Raw genomic sequence first — 26590 nt, 5'->3', positions numbered from 1 at the left:
TATGAGTCTATGAGTCTTGGTTACCTCTCCTTCTAAGTGATGTTACCTGTCCCTGCCACTCTACAGGATAGTTGTGAGAAAACATTTGTGAAAGCATAGTGTAATAATATAAAACATCACAAAATTGCAAGGCATGTTATCAACATTGCAATTCTCTTCTCATGCTCTCATACAGTGGAAAGGAAAAGCTTATTAGGTTTGGGGCTTTTTTTTTTCATGTTGTGAAAACACTTAAAACATTCTTCTTAAATAGTAAGTACAGCCAATGATAAGGTCTCTGGGCATGGGCAGTAGTATAGGCTTAAACCAAGAAGAGGGAGGCAAGGCTGTTAAAAGAATTTCATTGCAGTGAAGGTTGTCCCTGCCCTCAAACAAGCCAAGCCAGCTTAACTCAGAAGGACAAGAGCCCACTCACTCTAGCTTTCGAACAGAAGGGAAAATAATTCCTGCCTAGCAAGAGTGAGACTGGACTATCTAAGGAAAACATTTTGAGCAAATATCTACAGCAGAGGGAAAGCAATTGATTACAGAGCTGCTCCCCTCCTGGTGGCTTGGTTAAGAAGACTCATTTTTTCCATCGGGTCCACTACATCCATAGAATTAACCCAGCTATATCTCCTGTGGGAAAGGGAAGAGGACCGTGGAAAGAAAGACCATGTCAACAACCTCTTGCCAAATGATGGGATTCATGCTGTCTATGCTGGGATTGGCAGGGTGCATTGCTGCCACAGGGCTAGACATGTGGAGCACTCAGGACTTGTATGACAACCCAGTCACATCTGTGTTCCAGTATGAAGGGCTTTGGAGGAGCTGTGTGACGCAGAGCTCTGGTTTTACTGAGTGTCGACCGTATTACACTATTCTTGGTCTTCCAGGTAGGGACCCATTGACCTTTATAGATAAATTGAAGTTTTAAAGTGGAGATTCTACTTGAATGTTCTGTGTGTGTGTGTAGAATTATTTGTGGCATACATTTGTCTGAATTTATTAGGCAGATACGGAAGGTACCTACAATTTGGGATTATGCTGTCACCTATTTATGAGTTCCTGGTAACTCCGGGCTGTAACCCTTGGGAATTTACCTTTGCAACTTTGATCATAGAATCCAAACCTGTACCTGAGGGCTAGTGAGAGATTTTGGCCCTATGCTTTTGGTGACCATGAATTCTATACAGTGACACTGTAACATCCAAATCATGAGATCAAATGAAATAATGTGCAAAAAGCCTTTGCATAACTTAAAATGTTATAGAAATGTTGGTGACTATTATTGTTGTATATGAAGTATAGCAGAAGAAAATCAGGGTGTGCATAATCAAGCTAAAGGAATTGCTTGTGAAAGAATATAGACAACCTAGATGAGTGTATCTTTCAAGGCATGTCAGTAAGGGAAAGGCAACAAGCTCAATTGTGTTTCTTTACCAGGAAATAAGGCACTGGTTTTCAAATCACCGTGAGTGTATGTGTATGAGACAGAGAAAGAGAGACAGAGATAGACAATGACAGAGACAGACAGAGATAGAGAGAGATGAGCAAGGACTCAGTTACGTCAGGGGAAAAAATCAATTGACTTTATAATTCTCACAAAAAAAGAATATCAGAAGATAAGGAGTTTTTTCTTCCCTGAAGGAAGAAGGCATTTATTGCATCATTTTAATTACATTTTTTCTCTGAGGTACTACCTCATACCTATTAGCTAATAGTAGAGAAAAAGTAAATGACAAATGTTGGAGGGAGTGGGGAAAATGAGACATTAATGCACTGTTGGTGGAGTTGTGAACTAATTCAACCATTCTGTAGAGCAATTGGGAACTATGCCCAAAGGGCTATAAAATCATGCATACCCTTTGACCACTACTATTTGAGCAATACCACTACTAGGTCTGTATCTCAAAAGAGATAAAAAACAAAAAGGAAAAGGACCTATATGTACAAAAAATATTTATAATGGCTTTTTTTCTGGGGGGCAGAGAATTAGAAATTGAGGAGATACCCATCAACTGGGGAATAGCTGAACAAGTTGTGGTATGGATTATGATGGATATGCATGGTTTTTTAGCCTTTGGACATGGTTCCAAACTGTTCTCCAAAATGGTTGGATCAGTTCACAAATCCACCAACAATGTGTTAGTGTCCCAATTTTACCATATCTCCTCCAACATTTGTCATTTTCCTTTTCTGTCATATTAGCCAATCCTCAAAATTGTTTTAATTTGCATTTCTCTAATCAATAGTTATTTAGAGCATTTTATGTGGCTACAGATAACTTTGATTTCTTCATCTGAAAACTGGCTCTTCATATCCTTTGACCATTTATCAATTGGAGGATGACTTGTATTCTTATAAATTTGACTCATTTCTCTACATATTTGAGAAAGGAGGCCTTTATCCCCTAGTTTTCTGCTTTCTTTCTAATCACAGCTGCATTGGTTTTGTTTTTGCAAAACCTCTTTAATTTAATGTAATCAAAATTATCCATTTTACAACTAGTAATGCTCTCTATATCTTCATTGGTTGTAAATTATTTCCATATCCATAGATCTAACAGATAACCTACCCCATGCTCCCCTAATTTGCTTAGAGTATCACCTTTATGTCTAAATCATGTACCCATTTTGACCTTATTTTGGTATATGATGTAAGATACTGGCTTGAAACTAGTTTCAACCAAATGCTTTTCTGTTTTCCCAGCATTTTTTGTCAAATAGTGAATTCTTGTTTCAAAAACTTTGATCTTTGTATTTATCAAACACTAGATTACTGTGATAATTTACTACTATATATTGTCTACCCAATCTATTCCACCATTCCATCTCTCTGCTTCTAAGCCAGTACCATATTGCTTTGATGATTACCACTTTATAATACAGTTTGAAATCTGGTATATCTAAGCCACTTTCCTTCACATTTTTGTTCATTAATTCTCCTGATAATCTTGACTTTTTGTTCTTCCAGATAAATTTTGTTATTTTTTCTAGCTCTATAAAATATTTTTGGTAAATTGATTGGTATGGCACTGAATAAGTAAATTAATTTAGGTAGAATTGTTATTTTTATTATATTGGCTCAGCCTATCCATCAGCAATTAATATTTTTTTCCAATTGTTTAGTTATGGCTTTATTTGTGTGAAAATTGTTTTGTCATTGTTTTCCCACAGTTCTTGGTTTTTTTTGGCATGTGGATGCCCATGTATTTTATATTGTATATATTTATTTTAAATGAAATTTTTCTTTCTATCTCTTGCTGTTGGACTTTGTTGGTAATATTTAGAAATGGTGATGATTTGTGTGGATTTATTTTAGATCCTAAAACTCTGCTAAAGTTGTTAATTATTTCAAGTAGAATTTTTAGTTGATTCTCTAGGATTCTGCAAGTATACCATCATATCATCTGCAAAGAGGGATAGTTTTGTTTCCTCATTGCTTATTTTTATTCCTTCAAGCTCTTTTTTCTTGTCATCACTATAGCTAGCATTTCTAGTGCAATATTGAATAATAGTGGTGACAATGGACATCCTTACTTCACCCCTCATCTTATTGGGAAGACTTGTAGCTTATCCCCATTACAGATCATGCTTGCTGATGGTTTTAAATAAACACTACTTATCATTTTAAGGAAAGCTACGTTTATTCCTAGGTTTCCTGTTATATTTTTTAAAAGGAATGAGTGTTGCATTTTGTCAAAAAGTTTTTTCTGCATTGTTGAGATAAGCATGTGATTTTTGTTCCATTTTTTATTGATATGGTCAGTTTTGTTATTAATTTTTCTAATATTGAACCATCCCTGTATCCCTGGTATAAATCCCACCTGGTCACAATGTATGGTCTTTTTGGTATATCATTGTAATCTCCTTGCTGTATTTTATTTAAAAGTTTTGCATCAATATGCATTAGGGAAATTGGTTTACAATTTTCTTTTTCTATTTTTGCTTTTTCCTGGTTTGAGTATTAGCACTATATTTGTGTCATAAAAGGAATTTGGTAGGACACCTTCTTTGCCTATTTTTCCAAATAGTTTTGGAATTGGTTTTTCTTTAAATGTTTGGTAGAATTTGCTTTTGAATCAGTCTGGTCCTGGGGATTTTTTTCTTAGGGAGCTCGTTGATGGATTGTTCAATTTTTTTTTCAAAAATGGTGTTAAGTATTTGATTTCCCTCTTCCATTAATCTAAGAAATTTATATAAAAATTTGGATCTCAAAGTGTTGAATATCATTTTGTAAAAAGGCTGAAATTATGTGAATTTTAATGTTAGGAGTCTATGAGATATAAATGTGAAAAGTCATCAGGTTAAATCATCTATAGGAAAAGTGACATAAAAGGTTTGTTGCTTTTTCAGATTAATATTCAAAATTTACTCACATTTAGAAACCTCATTTTATAGTAGGAGATGTAGAAGGAATGTCTGTGTACATGCTAAGTAAAATCACTTACTTGGCCATACTTGAACATGATACATGAGTGCATGTCCGGGGAATGGAATGGTAAGGGAATGAAGACTTGGGAGGTTAGAAGTAGAATGAAACTAAAGAATGGGAAGGGAGGAGTTTAATGAAGCTAAGAACTACGCAGCAAGGCTGAAGCCAAGTGAAGAGCTTCAGGTCCAAGAACGAAACTCAAAGGACTAAATGAACTTTACTTTAAACTAAGACAGACAGTTAGAAAGAGAGAGGTAGAGATAGAGAGAAGGAAGAGAAGGAGGCAGGCAGGAAAAAGGGCAGACAGAAAGGCAGGAAGGAAGGAAGGAAGGAAGGAGGGAAAAAATGAAAGAAGGAAGGAAAGGAAAGGAAGGAAAGGAAAGGAAAGGAAAAAGGAAGAAAGGAAAGGAGGAAGGAAGAAAGGAAAGGAGAGAGGAAAGGAGGAAAGGAAAGAATGAAGGAGAGAAGGAGGAAAGAAAGGACACAAAACTATAGTATGTGGTCCTATAAATAATTAAGTATTCATATAAGCAATACTTTGATGGATTTGTGGTTTCATCAGTGTGGCAACCTCTTCCATTAATGAAGCTGGTTACCTCTTAATGGTTTCTCAGTCTCTCAGTGATTGCTACACAGTTCTAATCTATGTTTTCCCATAAATCCTCCAAAAAGTATCTAGCCAGTGTCTAGAGTCTTTCTTGTTCCTTATTATCTGGAGGTACCAATGCAGGACTCAAGTTCTCCATCTTCAATTCTTGCTTTGTAGCTGGCCCATTTCCTTTTCCAGTCAAATGTATCAACAATGATGTCTTTAACATTCCTTTAATTGTGTTTCACACTCTGATCATCACTTATGCGTTTGAACATGCTAACACTCACTATTCACCTTTCTATTAACCTTTGAGTTATTTGTGATTTTACTTCTTCCGAGATTCAATTATTCACAACAAAATGAAAACCCACTGTATTAACCATACTTTAATTAGAAAGTATATGCATGTACAGTGAAACAAGAACAGGTACCACTATTTCTAAGGTAGATTTGTTTTTGCATTTTGCTTTTTATTCAGGGATCAGCACATTTAAAGACTGATAGAAGGCACCCAAGAAAATGCAGAGCTACTAGCCAAACAGCTCTTGAGGTGCTTAGTAGCTCACAAAAAGAGAACCCCTAAGAACAAAACAAAGATATTTCTGGAATGTTAAGATAGAGATCACTTTCTAAATATTTGTTTGTGACCTCAAAATATGTCCTTATAGCACTTCAACTAACACTATGCAATAAAAAATGTATAAAAGTTGTATCCTTAATTAGATTTGAAGTTTATTGAGAAGAGACCAGGTCTGATATTTCATGTTAGTGCCATAAAAACTAACATTATGCCTTATAACTTTAAAATGCTCAATAAATATTTATGATTCAATTATTTCATCATGTATCCATTCTGCCATGCAATATTATGTTCTCATTAACTTATCAAGTAATCAATTTTGTGGTTGGCATGAGAACCTCCCTCCATAGTAACATGTATGTTACCCTCACAAATTATTCCATGGATGAGAGAAAAGAGGAGTTTTCTAGGCCAGGAAAAGTACATTTCAAAGAAGTTGTGAACACCTCCCATCCCCTTCCCATATTATCAAATGACATAATATTTGTAAACTACTTACCACAGTACCCGGCACATAGTTGATGCTTTAAAAATGCCTATTCTCTCCTTCTCTACTGTAAAGAACAAAAGTTATTTAAATCAGAAAGAAAAAAAAACATTTGTGGTAGTGCAATGAAACCACTCCCCTTCCAAAGAAGCAATCATAATGTAAAATGGGATGCCAAAATGCAATAATTCAATTCGACAATCATTTATTAAATGCCTACTAAGCAGCCAGATGCTGTGGGGGGTTCTCAGATACAAAGACAAACAAAAGAACTCTCAAATAGCTTACCATATAACGGGAGAATTGGAGAGAATTTGGAACATGCTCACAAATAGGTAAAAACAAAGAGATTTAGGGAAAGAAAGAGTGTTAATACCTGGAGGAAGTCATGGATGACTATATGGTAGAGGCAGAACCGAGGCTGAGCCTTGAAGGAGCTTCTTAAAGGCAGAGGAAGTGAATGACAGGCTTAAGAAATGGATAACATGAATGCACAAAATCAGGAAATGGAATGGCAAGATCAAGAAACAACCAGTAGTCCAATTTGGCTGGCAAATAGAGCTCTTAAAGGTCAATAAGGTAAAATAAGGCTAGGAAGGTTTGCTGGAGTCAGATGTTAGAAGACTTTGGAAGCCAGACTGAAGAACCTGGAATTTATCTTAGATGCAATAGGGAGCTATTAATATTTTTAATAAGGATAGTGATATATTAAAGCTGTAATAGAAAATTATCTTGGGAAGGATTTGGGGGGGGGGGGCAATAGTTAAAGTGTAATGCTCATGGCATAAAAACAAAAGGCAACAAGTGAAAATTATCTTGGCAGCTGTGTGAAGGCTGGATTAGAGAAGAGAGATATGGAAGCAGGGAGCCAGTGACTATTTCAGTAATACAAAGGAGAAGAGAGGAGGGCCTGAATTAGTAGAGAAAAGGGGGGATTGAAAAGAAGTTTTTTGGGGGGGTGAGTGAGTGTAGAATTTACCAGACTTGGCAAATGATTATATATAGTCAGTCAGTCAGTCCATAAACATTTATTTATTAAGTTCCTACTATGTGCCACCACTGTGCTAAGCACTGGGGATACAAATACAAAAAGAAAGAAAGAAAAAAAAACGGCTCCTGCCCTCAAAAAGCTTACAGTCTAATGGAGAAAGAGTTACACAAAGGGGAGCTAAAAAGGAGAGGAGGAAGGTACCCAATGTGGGGGCATGGTGGAGAAGTCAGTCGGAGAAGTCAGTCAGAGAAGTCCTAAGGCAGTGAAGCCAGATGAGAAATGAAAGACCGAGGGAAAGGAAAGAGTCAAGAATGACAAAGCTGCGTGACTGGGGAAATTATGGTGTCCTTAATAGAAATAGAAATATTTGGAGGTTAAGTGATAGGTAAAACAATGGGTATTTTGAGTTTCAGAAGCCTTTGGGGAACATGTAGGTCAAATGTCCAAAAGGCAGTTGGGGATATGGAAATAAAATTTAAAAGAGAGAGATTGGATCATGATATAGATATAGAAACAGATATCGCTATAGATATGTGTATGTATGTATATATATATGTATATTGTGTGTGCGTGTGTGTGTATAATACATACATGTAGATGCAAGTACACATACATATATGTAAGTCATATGCAGATTTGATAATTGAACCCATGGAAAGAGATGAATGCAAATGAACTCATTTGTGTACATGTGTGCATACATGTATTGTGTGTGTAGAAACCTGCCAAAAGAGAGAATGCAAAGAGAAAATAATAGATGATGATGATGATGATGAAGATGATAATGAAAATAGAGATAGATAGATAGATAGATAGATAGATAGAGAAACAAAACAGTTATTAAATGCTTACTATTTTCTAGGCCACTGTGATAAACACTGAAAAAACAACAAAAAATAATAAACAGTTTTTGCTATGAAGGTGAACCAATCCTTGGGGGTTGCATAAACTTAGAGAGTGAGAAAGGGGTGATAATCCATCAAATGAGAAGGAGTAGCTAAACAAGTAGGAAAATAAAGATCAATGCCGTGGAAGCAGGGGGGAAGAGAATGTGTCCAGTATTGTATGGAAAGACATGTTTTGGCTTTATGTAACCAGTTTCCCATCAATCTTTCAGCCACCTTGTTGAGAAAAGACATTTGGATTTAACAGATTGATAATCTTGAGTAGCACTTTGAGTAGTGAGATTAGACACTAAATTACAAGTAGTTGAGAAGTGAAAAGGAACTAGCAAAACAAAGGCAATGAATATAGACAATTCTCTTCAAGGAGCTAGATAATTGAAGGGAGAAGGACAATAATAAGGACAAGAGATTGTTACAAACTTTTATGCTTAACTAAGAGAGCGTGGGAAGCCAGGTGGTGTAGTGGATAGAGCATTGGACCTGGAGTCAGGAAGACCTGAGTTCAAATTCAGCCTCAGATACTCACATGCTCTGTGACCCTGGATAAATCACTTAATTTTGTTTGTTTCAGTTTTCTCATCTGTTAAATGAACTGGAGAAGGAAATAGCAAACTACTCCAATACTTTTGCCAAGAAAATCTCAAATGGGATCACAATGAATCAGACATGACTGAAATGACTGAACAAGAAGAAGGAAGCAAGAATCTAGGCTACTTCATTAATATAGAAGCAAAAGACCTAGAGGCTTGACTATTCAGGAAGTGAGTCTACAAAAGGCAATACAGATGCTATTTAGAGAGACTAGATTCTCTCTAAGCATGAAAAACAAAAGATAAAGCTGTATGTTTTGCTATTAGATATAGGTTCACTGAGGTCTCCAATAATCCAGTGACACTGGCCTCTTTACTATTCCTTACACAAGATCTCCATCTTGATTCTCCATCTCTTGATGCTGTACATTTTCATTGGCTGTGAATTCTCTCCCTGCTCATCTCTGTCTCCTAGCTTCCTTGGTTTCCTTCAAGTCTCAATTAAAATCCCATCTTTTGCAAAAGGCCTTTCCCCTTCTGCTTTAATGAATCCCTCCCGATATTATCTCCAATTTGCCCTGTATGTATTTTATTTGTATGTAGTTGTTTCTATGTTGTCTCCCCCATTAGACTGTGAGTTCCTTAATTGTTTTTGCTTCTCTTTGTATCGACAACCCATAGCACAGTGCCTGAGACATAGTAGGCACTTAATGAATGATTGTTGACTTGACATGTGTTCAGACAGACAAAAAAAAAGGCCTAGGTAAAAGAAACTGGACAAAGAGGCAGTGTCATCATAACCAGGGGTAGCTGGACAATGCTTTGTCAGGAGTTGTTGATGTCAGAGAGGCACAGTTCCTCCCTGTTACAGCTCTCTGGGTCCCACTAGCTGGTGTGATGAATACAGTGCTGGTCTGAAGTCAGGAGGGCTCATCTTCCTGAGTTCAAATCTGACCTCAGACGCATACTAGCAGTGTGACCCTGGGCAAGTCACTTAACCCTGTTTGCCTTGGTTTCCTCATCTTTAAAATGATTTGGGAAAAGAAATGGCAAACCACACCAGTATCTTTGCCAAGAAAAGACCCCAAATCTTTGCCAACATCCCAAATGGGGTCATGAAGAGTTGGACATAATTGAAATGACTGAACAACAACAAAAAACAGTTCTCTGGACCTGATGGAGTATTTTCCAATTTTTCAGTGTTTGATTAGGGAAATAAATGCCATGATGTTTAGATTCAAATTATGATACTCTGCTAGAAAGTGCCCTTCATTGGTCCTTCAATTAAATTCACCCTGGCTGCAAGAATATCTAGTGCTGTCTCTGTGATTTTTGGGAAGAATGATGGATTTGAGGGTGGAAGACCTGAATTGAAATCCTGGCTCCTCTGCTAATAGTTTCCTATCTCTGCAACTCAGTTTCTTCCTCTATAAGCAGGAAGATAGGTTCTAAATGATCTATAAGTTTCTCTTCTTGCTGTAAATCCTATATTCTTTAGAAGATTCAGGAGAAGATAAAATCACTGAGTCAGGCTTTGAGTGACTCTGGGGAGGATCTAGAACTGAAGGCTGAACTTGAGGAAAAAGTAAGGATCTAATGAAGTGGCAACTGGAAACCTGGCTGTGACACTTTGAGTGACAACCTAGAAAAAAGTCTAGACAATGAAGTGAGCCAAGCCAAGTCATGTTTAAATACAAAACCAAGTACTTGTATCCTATCTGCCCACACACTCACACCGTAACAAAGCAGATTTATGCTCTAGAAAGCTTGCTCACTGTGTGTTGTGTTAAAAACATGACAGAGTAGAGGCACCAGAGAAGTGAAAGATGAAGTCACCTATTCTGGTGACACAACCTAGACAAAAGAAACTCTCCATGCCTTAGATGGTATCTTCCATAGAAAGCCACCAATAACAGAACATCCAAGTAGCCTTGTTTCAGGTTTGCCATTGGACCATCTTTTCCATGAATTATTAGAAGGAACTTTATTCAAGGGTTGGACTAGATCACTCGTGGTGATCAACCTAGAAAATCAGTAGATTTAGTATGGAAGAAACATTCATAAAAATCAACTTCTTCATTTTAACAATGAGAAAAATGAAACCCACAAAGGAAGTTGTTAAATCTAAAATATTACAAGCCATTCCTTAATTGATAAATGGTCAAAGGATATGTACATACACTTTTCAAAGGGAAAATAAAAACCAAAACCTAAGCTAGCAATGATATGAGAAAGTGCTTTAAAGCACTAAAGTTGTGAGAAATGCAAATTAAAGCAATTCTAAGGTTCTATCTCACACAAATCAGATTAGCAAAGTTGTCCAAAAAGGGACAGAAGTTGTAAGGGTTGTGAAAAACAGGCACTTTAATGCAGTGTTGGTTGAGCTGCAAATTGGTTTGCCCATTCTGGAAAACAGTTTGGTACTATGCCCCCAAATGTTACTAAATTCTACATACCCTTTGACCCAATGACATCACTACTAGGCCTATATCCCTGAAAGAGATCAAAGAAAGAGGAAAAGGAACCAAATGCACAAAAATATTTATAGCAGTTCTTTCTGTGGGGACAAAAGACTGAAATCTAAGGAGGATGGCCATCAATTAGGGAATGGTTAAGCAAATTATCATATGCAGATGTAATGGAAAACTATAGCACTGTAAGAAAGGACAAGAGGAATAGTTTCAGAAAAACACAGGAAGACATATGTGAAATGAGGCAGAGTGAAGTGAGCTAGATCAGGAAAATAATTTCTGCAATAACGAGAACATTGTAAAGACAAAAACTGTGAAAGACTTAAGGATTGAGACTGATCAACGTGGTGACCAATCACAGTTCCAGAGGACCAGTGATGAAGCATGCTACTCAACTCTGATAGAGTTAATAGGGTCAGGATGATAGGTTCAGGTTCATGTTTTTGGACATGGCCAATGCAAAACTTTATTTTGCCTGACTATGTGTATTTGTTAAAAGTGTTTTGTTTTCTTTTTTATGACGGGTGAGAAGAAGATAGTAGAGGGAAAAAAAAATTTTGCTCATTGAAAAAATTAAAATTAAGTATAATGTGATATTTCAGCAGATAATCACTGAAAAACATAGCATGCATATTTACACATGAAATAATGGGGAAATGACTTTTTAAAATGGATTGTTTGTATTTGTATCCCAATTGCCCTTCCACAAGTACTCAAGAGGAAATAATAATGAGTACCAAGACGGCCAATAGATCAGGAATGAAAATAAAAACACCCCCACACACACACATATAACCTATGACCTGTATAATTGAGAGTAAAAAAAAAGTATATTGCTGATGATATATTTTTCTACCTATGAAAATGTTCTAACAGAAGCCCCATATACTCCTGTAAATCATATCATATTAAGACTTCCCAGGAATAAGTAAAAAATTTTGGTTACTCAGATGTTTCTCTCCAGAATCAAATCCAGTACATTTCTAAATATCTAGATTGGGGCTGTCCAAAATACAGCCCATGGGCCACATGTGGCCTGCAGTGTGATTTTATGCAGCCCGCCTGTGGGTTTTAATTTTCACAATCAAAAAATAAAATAATAATTTTCATGGAATGCGTATTAGATTTTTTAATTCCATCACTTATAAATAGTCTCATTGATGTTAATTTTCATTGGTGTTTTTAAGCAGTATTATGGACGGAACATATCACATGGAATTTTCAATCGATCTGTGGGATGCATTCCATCCGTGTGATGTAGACTAGTCAGTATGCACCTACTTTTATACTGTTGTGTTGTCACTTTGTTGTTTTGTGTTTGCTTTCACACTTCACGCCTTCGCCTGTTGTATTGATGACACGTGTTCCCCTACTTTCTATTAGTGTACTGTATTTTTTATTCTGGGTGCAGCCCCCCAATAATTATTTTATTTTAATGAGGCCCTAAGATAACCTAAGGTTGGACAGCCCTGATCTAGATTGTAAATTAATCACCTTTTGCTTTCCTTTTTTCTGTCTCCTATAGTTTATCTATTGTCCATTTCACTGCTTTTTAGTTCTAACCATCAAATCCAGAATATGAAGTCCACCCAGACAACCAACAGTCCATTTTCACCTGGATGTTTTGCCATCACATAGATATAACCAGTAATGATTTGGGCAGTTTTCCATCATCCTGTCAGACAAATTTACAAAAAGGGAAAGACTGTATAAGTATACTGAACATTTTTTTTCCAAACCAAACTTGGGACATGTGGTTGGTTTGACAAAGTATGTTCCTCTTACAAAGTCTCATTAAAAGTACTTTCTTTTTCTTGAAATTACATAGTTGTGGGGGGGAAGGGAGGAAAAGGAAATGCAGGTGATGTAAAAACAAAATATATCCATAAAGATCTATTTAAAAAAAGAAATTGGGTGGTTTTCCAAACTGTGGTCAACATTATGCTAAATGCCAGCATGGTGCAGAGGACCTGGATTCAAATCTCACCTCTGATACTATTTAACATGACCCAGGACAAAGTCATTTAATCTCCTTCAACATCATTTTTCTCATTTGTAAAAAGAAAAGTTTATGCTAGATCATCTCTGGAGTCCTTTTAGCTTCTAAATCTATGATCTGATGAATAATTTTACAAAATTTTGTGGCAGTTCCATAGAAAATTGATAACCATCTTTCAATAGAATTTGTTTCCTTTGTAACTCTACATACTTTGTTTTATGCATCAAAAATATGATTCTGAGAAAGGATCCAGAGACTTCCCCAGATTGCCAGAGGACCTTGACAGATCCCTGCTCTAGTCGCTTATCTGAGGTTGTCTCAGCAGCCCCTCAATTTTAGTTCCATTAATCCTGGATTACCTATCATGGTCTCTTCTTTGTCTGCCATATTGCTAAGCCATTTACAAGGCCCATCCTTCAACTCTTCCTATGCACATGTTTTAAGACTCCTTCCTAATCCAAACCTAAAATACAGACCTTTTCAGAGATTCATAAAATATACTTTCATGTTAATAATAATTATTCTTTCGTCCTAAAATGCCCCCATTGTCTTCCATTCAATTACTTTAAATATTTAGAACTCTGAACCTACATTTCATTTGCATGTAAGTATGTATATTCAACTTTCACTTCCTTGTCTGCAATCCTCCCTCCTTTAGGGGATCAGATATTTTACAACAGGGAGGGAACACTCTGTTCCCATTTTTGTATTTGCTTCTTTCTACTTTGAATCCTGCCCACCCTTCAGGTCTGATAACAGTTTTTATTCACCCAAGAAGAATGTTGTAATCACACCTTTGCAATACTGAATAAACATAAATAGTCACTTGATTTACCTGGCATCAACTGATAAGCACACCCCTCTTGATCAGAATAACAAATAAGAGCTGAAGTGGCTATTTAAAAAAAAATGAAATGAAAACCTGCTCTTTTCAGGTTACATATAGAAAGTGATTAAAATCAATTAATTATATTGTCACCCTAGGGTCAAGACTAGGATTATCTCTGCTTCTGTTGTGGGAGACACTCAGACTACAATAATCTTGCTGCCTACATAACAAAAGAACTGTGGTGCTAGGCCAGGTCTATTATTTCCTTCCACTCCCCTTCACTTAATCTCAATAAGTCTAGAGAGCAGGCTAGACCCAGGCAATGCAAGAAAGCTAGAGGTCAGGGAAAAAAAAAAAAGTTAAGGATTAAGGTTGGGCCAGCATTCAGAAGCTAGAGATCATACTGAAATAGAAAATATGGCAGAGGTACAAAGCCAAGTCAACAATCTGGTCACCAGCAAATGTAGTGATCATTGAGACATGGATTTTTCCTATCTTCCTACACCTCACACTCCTCCCCTGCTATCTATGATCTAGTGACACTGGCCTCCTTCTTGTTTTGTTCAGTTGTTTTTCAGTCAAATCTCACTCTTTGTGACCCCATTTGGAGTTTTCTTGGAAAAGATACTGGAGTAGTTTGCCATTTACTTCTCCAGCTCATTTTACAGATGAGAAAACTGAAGCAAACAAGGTTAAGTGACTTGTTCAGGGTCACACAACTAGTAAGTGTGTGAGGTCAGATTTGAACGCAGGAAGATGAGTCTTCCTGGCTGCAAACCTGGCACACTGTTCCATCCACTTGTTGCTATTCCTCAAACAAGGCACTCCATCTCCCAACTCCAAGCATTTTCACTGACTATTCCCACTTTTCTAGGATCTTCTGTCTCTTCATCTCTACCTTCTGAGTTTCCTGGCTTCTTTCATGTCCCAGCAAAATCCTGCTTTCTTCTGGAAGCTTTTTTCCAATCCTCCTTAATTCTTGTGCTTTCCTTCTGTTGCTTATCTTCAGTTGATCCCATCTACAGCCTTTTTATACCTGGTTCTTTGTTTGCTGTCTCCCCCATCAGATTGTGAGCTCCTTGAGATAAGGGGCTGCCTTTTTGCCTTTCTTTGTATTCCCAGATCTTAACACTGTGCCTGATATATAATAGCCACTTTATAAATGTTTATTGACTGACTCACATGAATCTGAGCCTCACATCTGCCATTTACTAGCTGTGAGACTGTGGGAAAATCACTTTACCTCTTGGCCTCAATTTCTCCTCTTTAAAATGAGGGTGAAAAGAAGGATGGAATTGAACACCAGCTCTGCTCTTTGCAACCCATGTGACATTGGTTGTGGTACTGCTTCTCTATACCACACTTCTCTCATCTGTAAAATAGAGATGATGATGTCCCTCCAAGCCTTAAAGCCATGAACCTATTATTCTTTGAATGAGATGAACTCTCCAAGCTTCAAATCCTGTAATCCTCTGACTCCTCTGAACTTCAGCTCCATTACTGGTAAAATGAAAATAATATTTTCACTACCTGTCTCATTATGTCGTTTTGAAGGAAGCACTCTGTCAGCAAAAAGATACCTCGCATGAATATGCCATCATCATAATTATAGCTATTATACTATGGCAATGTAGTCCAAAGGAAAAAATGGACTGAACTAGGAGTCAGGAGATCTGGGTTCACATCCCACCTTTGCTTTTTCATGACTGTGTGACCTTGGATGAATCACTTACCCCTTTGGACATTAGTTTCTTCATCTAAAAAAAAGATGAGAGAGGTTGGACTAAATGGTCCCATCTAGTTCTAAATCTATGATCCTGTAATTGTACTCTGATGCTTTCTTGGTAGAGAAGAGGAGTACTATAGGTATGGTGTATCGCATATACTGTGGCCACTGTCATAAGATCATAGATTAGTTGATTGGTTTTATTTAATTGTTTTCCGTTGTTACAAATGAGGAATAATTTGGGTATGGGAAGTGACAATGATATAAAAACAAAAAGCATTAAAGTTATTTTTCAGGGAGAGAAAAAAAAAATGGGAGCTTATTCTTCCCAGTCCAAGCTCCAGGTTTTACAATCTTCTTCCTTTGTTCTTTCATTGACTCCTTATGAGTGGTGTTTTCTTTTCTGGAGCTCACATCACTGTATCCTAACCCACACAGTCATTTTGTTTTTCCAACAGACCTCTTCTTTTTAGCCTACAGCAAACATTTCCTACTTAGATTGTTCCTAGGAGCAGCACCTTGATCTGCCATTGGTAAAAATGTTATTTGATGGGCCTTAGGGTGAATTAAAGCAAGGAGAAAAATTTCATGAGGAAGAAACTTTTCAAGATGCTAAATTTTCTGTTTGAACTCATGGAAAGAGGACTGAGATAAAGGGAAGTGTCTTCATTTGGAAGCCAAGGGCTGAAGAAATCAACTCAATTTTCTCTGGGACTCAAGCATAAAATTCAGACTCTTCTAATTGGCATTTAAAGGTGTTCTGGCTCTAATCTTATCTTTCAGGCTTCAATCTTTCTTTCTAGCCTGATTTCATATTACGATCCTCTCCAGCTTCTCTCCCTACACACCCACCTCAGAATGGTCGATTCATTTATCCCAATGCATGACAATTTTATCTCCCACCTCAGTGCCTTTCACACATTCTCCCCCATGCTTAAAATACTCTCCATCCTCACCTCCACTTTTAGGAGTCACTAGCTCCTTTCAAATCTCAAGTCCCAACTCCCATCTGACACCATTGTTGACATTTCCCCACCCCCACCCCCATTGTAGTGCTCTCCCAACTTCCACAAAATTACTTTGTATTATTTTCTATTTATTTATTTGTGTACATATTACTTCCCTCAACAGCCTGGAAGATCCTTGATGACAGCGATGGTTTCATCTTTGCCTTTGCATCACGGGGGTTTAGTATAGACAAGTATAGTAGACCCAAAACATGCTTGTTGAAATGATTTGTAAATTGTGGTATGCCATTGCTGGGATATTTTCTATTTATAGTTCTAATTCTTTAACTTTGTGTATAAACCAAAAAGTTGTTTAAGATTTACTAATTTACTAATTTTCTCTTGATTGGTATAAATTTATATAGTTTTATAATGCCTTCTATTTAAATTGAATTATGTTCTAAATATGCTAAGGGAAGTTTAAAGAAGTCATTTAAAGAAATCCTGTGGATAGATTTTTGTATTGCAAATAATCTAATTTCTCTGTGAGCCCAAATTTTCATTTTTTTCCTTTGCCATTATCACCATTATTGTCATGTGAAGGGTTTTTCTAAAGCAGGGCAACAGCTGGAATAGGCATCTGGTCTATCAATGAGAGTATTTGGAAATAGATCATAAGATCATAGATTTAGAGCTGGGAGAGAACTTGGAGGTCATTTATTCCAACCTTGTCATTTTACAGATAAAGAAAGTGACTAGGGATCAGACCAGAGCTAGTAAGTGTCTGAGACAGGATCTTCTAGCCACCAAGCCTAGCACCCTAACTGCTGTATCACATGATGGCATGAAGCACTTTACTCCCTACCTTTGGTCTATACTCTTCTCACATATTAATACATGTACCATTATGTTAGCACATCAAGGATCAAGCATCTGCAGTTTTGCTGATGAGGAAGCTTTTGCCACCAATAAGATCACAGCTTATCTATAACTTACAGTTTTAGCAAACTGCCTGGCGGCAGTAAGAGTTAAAGTGACTTACCCAAGGTCACACAGCCAATATGTGTCTAGGATCTGGACTTCCTGATTCTGAGGCCAATTCTCTATCTACAATACCACATTGACTCTCTGATTATAGCAGTGTTAGTTTTTAATCTGAAAAAAAAATAAGCAAACCTACAATTTATTCCATTCTTCAAAGTGCAGCATGGTGGCTTTGGAGAAAGCACTGAAGTCAGGAAAACTGAACTCAAATCCTGGTTCCATCATATGTTAGCTATATGACCGTTGGCAAGTCTTTAACCTTTCTGAGCCTCAATTCCCTTATCTGTGAAATGGGGATACTGAAACTTACATTGCCTTCCTTATATGATTGTTTGGAAAACACTTTGTAAACTTTAAAGCATAATATAAACACGACTTACAGTTACGTGATTTAAAAAAAAATTTCTGATCAACGGTTAAACCTAATTACTTTTCCTTTTTTTTTAAAGCTATGTTGCAAGCCGTGAGAGCCCTAATGATTGTAGGCATTGTCCTGGGTGTCATTGGTCTTCTAGTATCCATCTTTGCCCTGAAATGTATTCGGATTGGCAACATGGATGATTCTGCCAAGGCCAAGATGACTCTGACCTCTGGAATAATGTTCATTGTGTCAGGTAAGTTCCAATTCAATCCAATAAGCTTTGTTTAAGTGAAAACCTCTGCATTCAATTTTAAGAAAAGACAAAAACACTTTCCCTCCAGGAGTTTACATTCTGAACTTAAGCTTTTACTAGTTATAGTTATTATATATATATAGTTATATATATATATATATATATAAAACTATATATATATATAGTTATTATATCTTTCCATGATAGTCAAAAGAGAAAAATAAAATAAATTCAAGAGAGTATAAGAAAATGATCATGTCACCATAAGAAAGAAGTTCTTAGAACTATCCAGCTGTGCAGTGGGCTATCTCTGGAAAGAGTGAGCTCCTTGTCTCTAGAAATAGGAACACTATGATTCAAATTCACATCCTCTGATTACAAAGCCAGTTCAAACAGAGGGTAGATAGCCATAGAGAGAAGTTTTGAGGGGGTGTTCAATGAGGTTCTGAAGTTCGGTTAGATGAACTCTTTGGTGTTTCCCAATTTCAGGTCTCCATTATTGCTTGATATAGATTGAAGTCATCATGGGAGGTAGACATATAACAAAGCATAATCAATCATTCACTACCAATTTAGAATCAATGACAATTTTGACAGGTCATAGGATTATAGATTTAGACCTGAAATGAATCTTAGAGGTCATAAAACCCAGCCCTTTATTTTATGGGTAAGGAAACTGAGGCCGAGAGAGATTGTTACTCACCTAGGATCACAGAGTTATTAAGTGTCTGAAGCAAAATTTGAACCCATCTAACTAATTAAAGGTCTAGCCCTATACCACTACATCGCACCATGCTGTCTCTCAGTGTGAAATTTTTGCCCCTTCAAACTTTACCCCATTATCTGCTCCCTTTTGAAATAACCTCTCCTCAACCATTTCTTCACAAGTGTTTCAATACTAAGGACCTCAAGATAGTCTGAGCTATTTCAGTTTCTGAATTGGTTCTTCTTTGTATACTATCTCTGAAAAGTGTTGGCTAAGCAAATTAATAATATAAGAATATTTCAGGGAGAATATTTAATCTATTTTCTAAAACAAACCCTTTTCAAGTCACCTATACATAATCTGCAAATTATAAATTGTTGTGATTTATTTATTAAAGTAGGGTTAGCTAAACCTATAGGGTGTCTTGTTGGACACTAATTCAAGTGACTATATACAATTGAATTTTGAAAATATTTTAAAATCTAAAATTCATGCATTTCACTAATTACTTTTCTCTGGACCATATTAGAGCTTTACTATATCATTAATATTTAAGATTTAATAAATTATTATTTGAAAAAAAAAGTCTGCAACATTCCTTGGGCTTCCTCTTGGTAGTCTTACTCATTGTGACAGCTTCAACATCAATGATAACCCCTGTGTGGATGCCAGTCACTATGTCTAACCTCAACCTCCCCCCTTGAGTAGGAATCCTGCATTTCCACCTCCTAGTTGGACAGCACCATTTGGTTGTATTGCCAGTGCATTAAACTCGACATATTTAAAACCAAATTTTTTATCTTCCCTCCTAAAACTAGCTCCTCTTCCTAACTCCCTTCTTTATGTTCATCTCACCATCATTTTCCCAGTCACTCAGGTACAGAAGCTTGGCATCACCTTTAGTTCTTCCCTCTCCTTTAGCCTGCACATCCAATCAGTTGATAATCCTGCCTCCAATGTTTAATACTTCTGTGACAGTGGGTAAGGGGGCAGTGAGGTGGCACAGGGGATTAAGAATTGGGCCTATAGTCAGGAGGAACTGAGTTCAAATCCAGACTCAGACACTTATTAGCTATGTGATCCTGAGGAAGTCACTTAACCCTGTTTACCTCTATTTCCTCATCTGTAAAATGAGCTGGAGAAGGACACGGCAAACCGCGCCAGTATCTTTGCCAAGAAAATCCCAAATAGGGATTAAGTGACTAAACCACCACCACAACAACAGCACTGAGTAAGTCATGTAAGCCTCTTTCCTCACCTCTAAAATGAGAGGCTCTGACTAGATGTTCTCTAACATCCTTTGCACCTCTAGATCTAAGCCTATATGTTTATAATACCATGTCTTGTTATAATTTCCTTCATGGAGTTTCCCATGTGTGTTTCCTTCATTCTATCTCCCTAAAGGCTTCATTATCTCTTTTTTTTGTTGTTGTTGTTGTTATTTAGTGGTTTCTCAGTCATATTCAATTTTTCATGACCCCATTTGGGGTTCTCTTGGCAAAGATCTGAAGTGTTTCATCATTTCCTTCTCCAGCTCATTTTATAGATGAGGAAACTGAGGCAAACCAGGTTAAGACACTTGCCCAGGGTCACAAAGCTACTAAGTATCTGGGGCTGGATATGAACTCAGGAAGTGGAGTCTTTCTGACTCCAGGCCCAGAGCTCTATCCACTGTACCACCTAGCTGCCCCATTACTTCTTGCCTGCATTATTATAGTCACTTCTTTGCTCCTTAACAGTTCTCCTATTTCCATTCTCCTTCTATGATTCATCCTGAATTACAGAAACTAATATTTCCATAGTCAAAAAACACTTTGATCTGTCAATGACGCCTCATTACCTAACGGTACTAAGATAAACTCTAAACCCTGAGTTCCTTAGCACTTAAGACCCTCTGCAACTCTGCTGACAATACTTTCCCAGTCTTATCTCCCACTGCCTTCCTACATGTAACATTTAGCCTACTCTACTTTGCATTTCTGGGACATACTTTTGCTCAAGCTCCTGTTTTGTACCTTCCCTCTCCATCTCCACCTATCCAAATCTTACCTATCATTGAAAGAATATCTCAAATGTTACCTCTCCCATAAAGGTTTTACTGATCATTCTAGCAAAAAAAAAAAAAGTCATTTCCCTTATTCTGACATCCCATAGTATTTTGCTTTTTTCCAACTACATAGTATTTATCAAATACTCACATGTCCTCTAGTGATTTCTGTACCTTATTTTAGCTCTCCTGATAAACATCTCCTGATAGAGTTCTGCTTTCCTAGACTAGATCAAAGGTGTCAAACACACAGTCCATTAGCCATAGGCAGTTCACAACACTCTTAAGTGTGGTCTGAACGAAATTAAAATGTAATTGGTAGACCTTTAACAAAATAAATAAAAATACAATACAACATAGATAATGTTAACATGTGGTTTTCTAAGTCAATATGGGACAACAGGATCCTTATTTATATCTTAGTGGCCCCTGCTTCTATTTGAATTTAACACCACTGGACTAGATGACCTCTAGGTCCTTTCCAAGTCTAAGTTTCTATAACAGCCTGATATAGTACAAAATCAAGTCCTGAGAGCTAGATATATAGTACAATTTGTGTGTCTTCCATAAGACCTAACACAGTACAACACAGAAAAGCATAGATTCCCAAGTCATCTAATTAAAAATGTTTTCCAGTTCTCCTACTGCATTGCAATGGTCTTCCAATAGTCAAATTCTATGTTAGATTTCTATTTCCATGAACCTTCAAGTATAAATAAATATATTAGAATAGTGAAATTATAAAACTGGAAACAACCACCTAGTCTAAGACTCTGATTTAGATGAGGAAGCTTAGGTCTACCGAGCTAAACAACTTGCTTAAGGTTACACAGCAAGTCAATGGCAGAGCATCAATAAACATCTGTCGAATTGATAGGGATTTCATATAAGCATGACAGAAATAGGTTTTCTAAAGGGCCAATCCCTTCCCCTACATCTCACCAGTCACTCAACAGCCTTACCCATCTCAGACCTCCTTCATTCCAACCCATTTCACTATGAGAAAAAGGAAAAGAGAGGGCAGGGTGGAAAAAGGAACAAAAGGAACCAAAAAGTGGGCAAAGAATGCTGGAGAAGAGAGGAATAACTGAGTCTATGCCTTCTAATTATTTTCCCCTCCATCATTACTACACTCTTCTCATGAGTCTGCATCCAAAAATGAGGGCTAAAAGCATTAATGCAACCTAACACTTGCCCATCAATGACCAGACTACCCATTGCCTCTATGAAGTATATTCAATATATTTCTCCTTCAGTTTTTATTTTATTTTATTTCAAGTGCTTAATGCATTGCTACAGATGATTTTGCCTGATTCCTTTTCCCAAATAGTGAACAGCCCCTAATCCAACGCAGTTCCCTTCTGTCTTACTTATCAGGAATTCTAGAGCTCAATAGTAAGAATTAAGAGGGATTACCAAAAACAAACTTCTTGAGCCTAATAGAAAGTAGGCATGAGGACTTTGGGTTCATCTTTTATTTTTCATTTGGGCGGGAGAGAGAGTACTTGTTGAGAAATATCAATATATCTTTTCTTTAAATGGTATTCAAAGCAGCAAGAGTATAGTAGTAGGGCAGGTGTAGGGAGAACATAAATAAATATGTGAATGTTAAAATGCAAGGGTTGCCTGTTAATGAAAGTTGTTATGAATCCAAATATAGGTTTTTTGTTGTTTTCATTATCTTTTAAATTATTTCAGTAAAGTCCTATCATTAAGCTGTTGACTTCTCTGATTTGCCAGAATAGGATGATAGATCTAGACTAAAAGGTACCCTAAAGCTCATTTAGTCCAATACTCCCCTCCCCATTATAAATGAGGAAATTGTGGGACAGAAAGTTCAAATAACTTATTCATAGTCATAAAAAACAATAAGTGGGGCTGAGATTCAAATTTGTCATAACAATTGTGGTTTGCAAGTTACCCAGAGAGTAAGACTGAAAGCGAGCTGGGGTTGGAATTCAAGTCAAGAAAACACCCTTTTGAAATGATGCAATTTTTTTTAAAAAAGTTAAAAGGTAAAGACAGTAGCCTTCCAAAGGAACACTGAGTAATTTTTTTTTAAAGGGAGCGGTAGGCCAAATAAGTTTGGGAACCTCTGCACTTTGGTTTAGGAATATGTTAAACTCAACAGGAAAACCAGTAGAGATTGGAAAAAAGGTTGAGAGGGAGGACAATATTGAGAAGACAAGTGTTGCTTAGTTGTTTAGTCATGTCTAACTCTTTGAGACCTCATCATAGCATTTGAAAAAAGTTTTAAGAAATAATAAGAATAAACTAGAATTTGAAATGTCTATAAAACATTCTTTCCCACTTTTATGTCATTATTCTCAAATTTTTGCAAGGGATAGAGGAGAGACAGAGAAGTTAAATACTTAAGAGACTTTAAAGATAAATAATGACATGTTTTGGATTTTTAGGTATTTGTGCTATTGCTGGAGTGTCTGTTTTTGCAAACATGCTGGTCACTAACTTCTGGATGTCCTCAGCTAGCATGTACTCAGGAATGAGTGGGATGGTACAGACAGTTCAGACCAGGTAAGCTCTAATTTGGTGTAAAGTATTCCATGCTAAACCTGCTGTTATATGAAGCAGATTTAAGGTGTGCATAATGTGACTGTCACTGTCTTAAATATGTATTTATAAGAAGCAACCATTTCATATCACAAATCAGCAATGATCTATGAACTCATAAATTTCATTTCAGCAAAATATACTTGGGGATATGATTTGAGTCTGATCTGGCATTTCCATTGAAATACAATGACAGCTTACAGTATTTATCTCACATTCTTACACAAGACCCTATTGTGGTTGCTACGGTGTGATTGTTATTACCCCTGGCATACGAATTAGCATCAACTCGCATTTCCTCTTTCTGAAAGAAATTAAGCCAAGCTTAAAAATCAGGTTATAGATGAGTAAAAGTTTTAATTGAAACATAAATTGATCATTCACATACATGCACACACACATACATATATGTATATGTCACATGCTTCTATATTCTACAGATGGTCCTTTCTATCAGATACAATACTGTTATGACCTGGGTAAATGTAGGAAGGTAAAATTTTGATAGGCTGATTTTATCAGCCCACAGAACCATCTTAATATCTTCTTATATTTACCAGTAATAAAACTACCCGAAGAAGGACAAGAGGAATTTTGCATGAAAGATATTGTATTTAACAGTTTTTATGTATATAATGAATCCTAATCTCATGGGGATACAAAAGTTAAGTAGATTCATCAAAGTAGGATGCGATTATACACTTCATCATCGGGAAACGACAAACCCCAATCAGGTCACAACATGTTCTTTTTAGATCCAGACTTTATGTCCTCTACCCCCATGCTCCAAGGACATTTTTCTTGTAGGAAAGGGTTCCATTCCTACCAGCATCATAGAATCAGGAAGTAGAAGTTAGTCAATAAATAGGGTGTTAAGTATTGCGTGAGGAAAGGACATTCATAATGCATGTACAAAGTCAGTAGAAAAATGCAATCTGTACTTTTAACTGGGATTGCGAATCTGAGGAGAGGTTAAGTTGACATTGAACCCAAGGGTGAGTCCAAAGGTATGTAGAACCCAAGTATTCAGAGGCTCAGGGACTAGGGAGAAAGAACTGCCACTTCAATATATTCTTCACACAATGGAATTGGAGTTAAATGAAAACACTGTCCCTTTTGGGAGAGGAAAAAAAGATAGCTATCTCAAGGAAGGAACTTAAAAGAGTCCAAAGAATAGTGCCTGGTTCACCACCTTCCATCCATGCATTATGAGAGAGAAGAGAGAAGCACATGGGGATCTCTCATTCCAAGGCTTTGTTGATTTGCTTTTTTGTTGATGACTGGGGATAGGGGAAAGGTTTATGTTTAGGTATGGAGCCATGATATTAGCTATTGTAGAAAGTGCCTTGGACAGTTAACAAAAACTATCAAGTTATTTCATTTATGTTCTTTGAGGGATTAGAAATATCTCATTCTATGATGTCTAAATTGTGTATTGAGAATCAGCATTTGTAGACACCCCATATCATGTTGTCCCAACCAAAGTAGCTTTATCAATAAATAGCGTTATTAAGACATCACAACTCTTACAAGGCAGCAGGGATTAATGAATAGTGGTTTAACCTTAAATCCATAAAGATAGACATTTAAGTCCTACTTTTGACATATACTAGATCTGTGACCATAGGCAAGTAAGTTAACATCTCAGTGATCTAAGTGACTCTCTAAGACTATAAATAATAGCTAAAATTTCAGAAGTGTATTGATGGAGGAAGTTTACATGCTGGGAGTTCCATGCACAGATGAAATCATAGGTCTAGATCAAAAATAAAACAAAAACAAAAACCTATTCCCAACTATAATATAACCAAAATTTGTTATAATGCCATTTGGCTAGTCATTTATTCATAACTTTATAACATTGTTCCTATAGAACTATCTGCTCCATGTAAATTTGTTTCACCTAACATTGTGTTTGGATTGAACTAAATTATGAGTATAGAAAGGATATGCCTATGTTTTATTGTTCTGATTCTTCTGTTTTATAATGGAATACAAGTTAGGATTTCGGTCTAGTTGGCTCTCGAGGACACCAACTGTCTCACTTTCATATCTCTATCCCCAACACCTACAGCAGAACCTGATATTTAGTGAGCATCTAATAAATAATTGTTGATTTATGTATGATACATAGTAGGAATGATTCAGATCATGTGATTTAGGGTCGAAGTCAACATTAAAAAGATCATCTAGTCCAACCCATTCATTCTACAAAAGGAGAAATCAAGGGTTTTTTTTTAATCATCTATAGTAAGCAGTAGGTGTCACAAATTCAATAATCTTTCTGCTGCATGTTTCAGAAATAAATAAGCTAAGCACTGTTTCAGGCAACTAGGTGGAACAAGGTATTGAGCTCAAATTGAATCTCAGGTGCTTACTAGCTGTGTGACTCTAGGCAAGTCAATTAACCACTGCCTGCCTCAGTTTCCCTAATTACAAAATGGAGATAACAATAGCACTTCTCTCTCAGGGTTGTTGTAAGGATCAAATGAGATAATATTTATAATGGACATAGCAAATAGTAAGTGCTTAATACATGGTCATTTTCTTCCTTTCTTAGCTGGAAAATTGCTCTTATAAAGCCTTCTAGATACTCTATTCGAAGCCCTACAAGAAAGGGCATTGTCATATAAAATGAGGCATTGTGGTTAGAGCATTTTACTTCAATGGACACGTGCCTCAAGCGGATGGAATTAAGTGCGTGACCAAAAGTTACCCATCTGTGTCTCCAAATCTTTCCTTTCTCTATTCTTTTCTTCCAGGGGTCTCTTCAAAGAGTCTTCAACAGTGTAAGATAGTAGTCACAAAAGTTAATGTGATCTTAGGCCTCATTAGGAGAGACATAGCTTAAAGGAATTTGAAGTCAGTAGTCCTTCTGCACTCTACCCTGGTCAGAACACATCAAGAGTGTGGCATTCAGTCCCAGGAGCCAGTTTACAAAGGAAGATAATAATATAAGAAGCACCCAGAGAATGGCAACAAAAACTCCAGATCAAGCAGATGAGGATCAGCTGAAGGAACAGGGGATACTTTCCTTAGAAAAGAAAAGACTCAGAAGGGACATGATATCTATCTTCAAATAGTCTCTCATAGCAAAAACAGATTAGACTTGCTCCTTTAAAACCCAGACAGCAA

At 36.7% G+C, this 26590-nt stretch overlaps 1 protein-coding gene across 1 annotated transcript; it reads left to right on the top strand.

The window, feature by feature from the left end:
- Positions 1 to 655: 655 nt before the first annotated feature.
- CLDN18 (claudin 18) lies at positions 656 to 26248 on the top strand. Its single transcript, XM_036744088.1, has 4 exons — positions 656 to 875; positions 17967 to 18131; positions 23302 to 23419; positions 26218 to 26248. The coding sequence occupies exons 1-4, from the start codon at positions 656 to 658 to the stop codon at positions 26246 to 26248; spliced, it is 534 nt and encodes a 177-aa protein (XP_036599983.1).
- The last annotated feature ends 342 nt before the right edge of the window (positions 26249 to 26590 follow it).

This window comes from Trichosurus vulpecula, chromosome 2 (assembly GCF_011100635.1).
Source record: "Trichosurus vulpecula isolate mTriVul1 chromosome 2, mTriVul1.pri, whole genome shotgun sequence".
Taxonomy (NCBI): domain Eukaryota; kingdom Metazoa; phylum Chordata; class Mammalia; order Diprotodontia; family Phalangeridae; genus Trichosurus; species Trichosurus vulpecula.
This window is presented reverse-complemented; position numbering and strand designations above follow the sequence as displayed.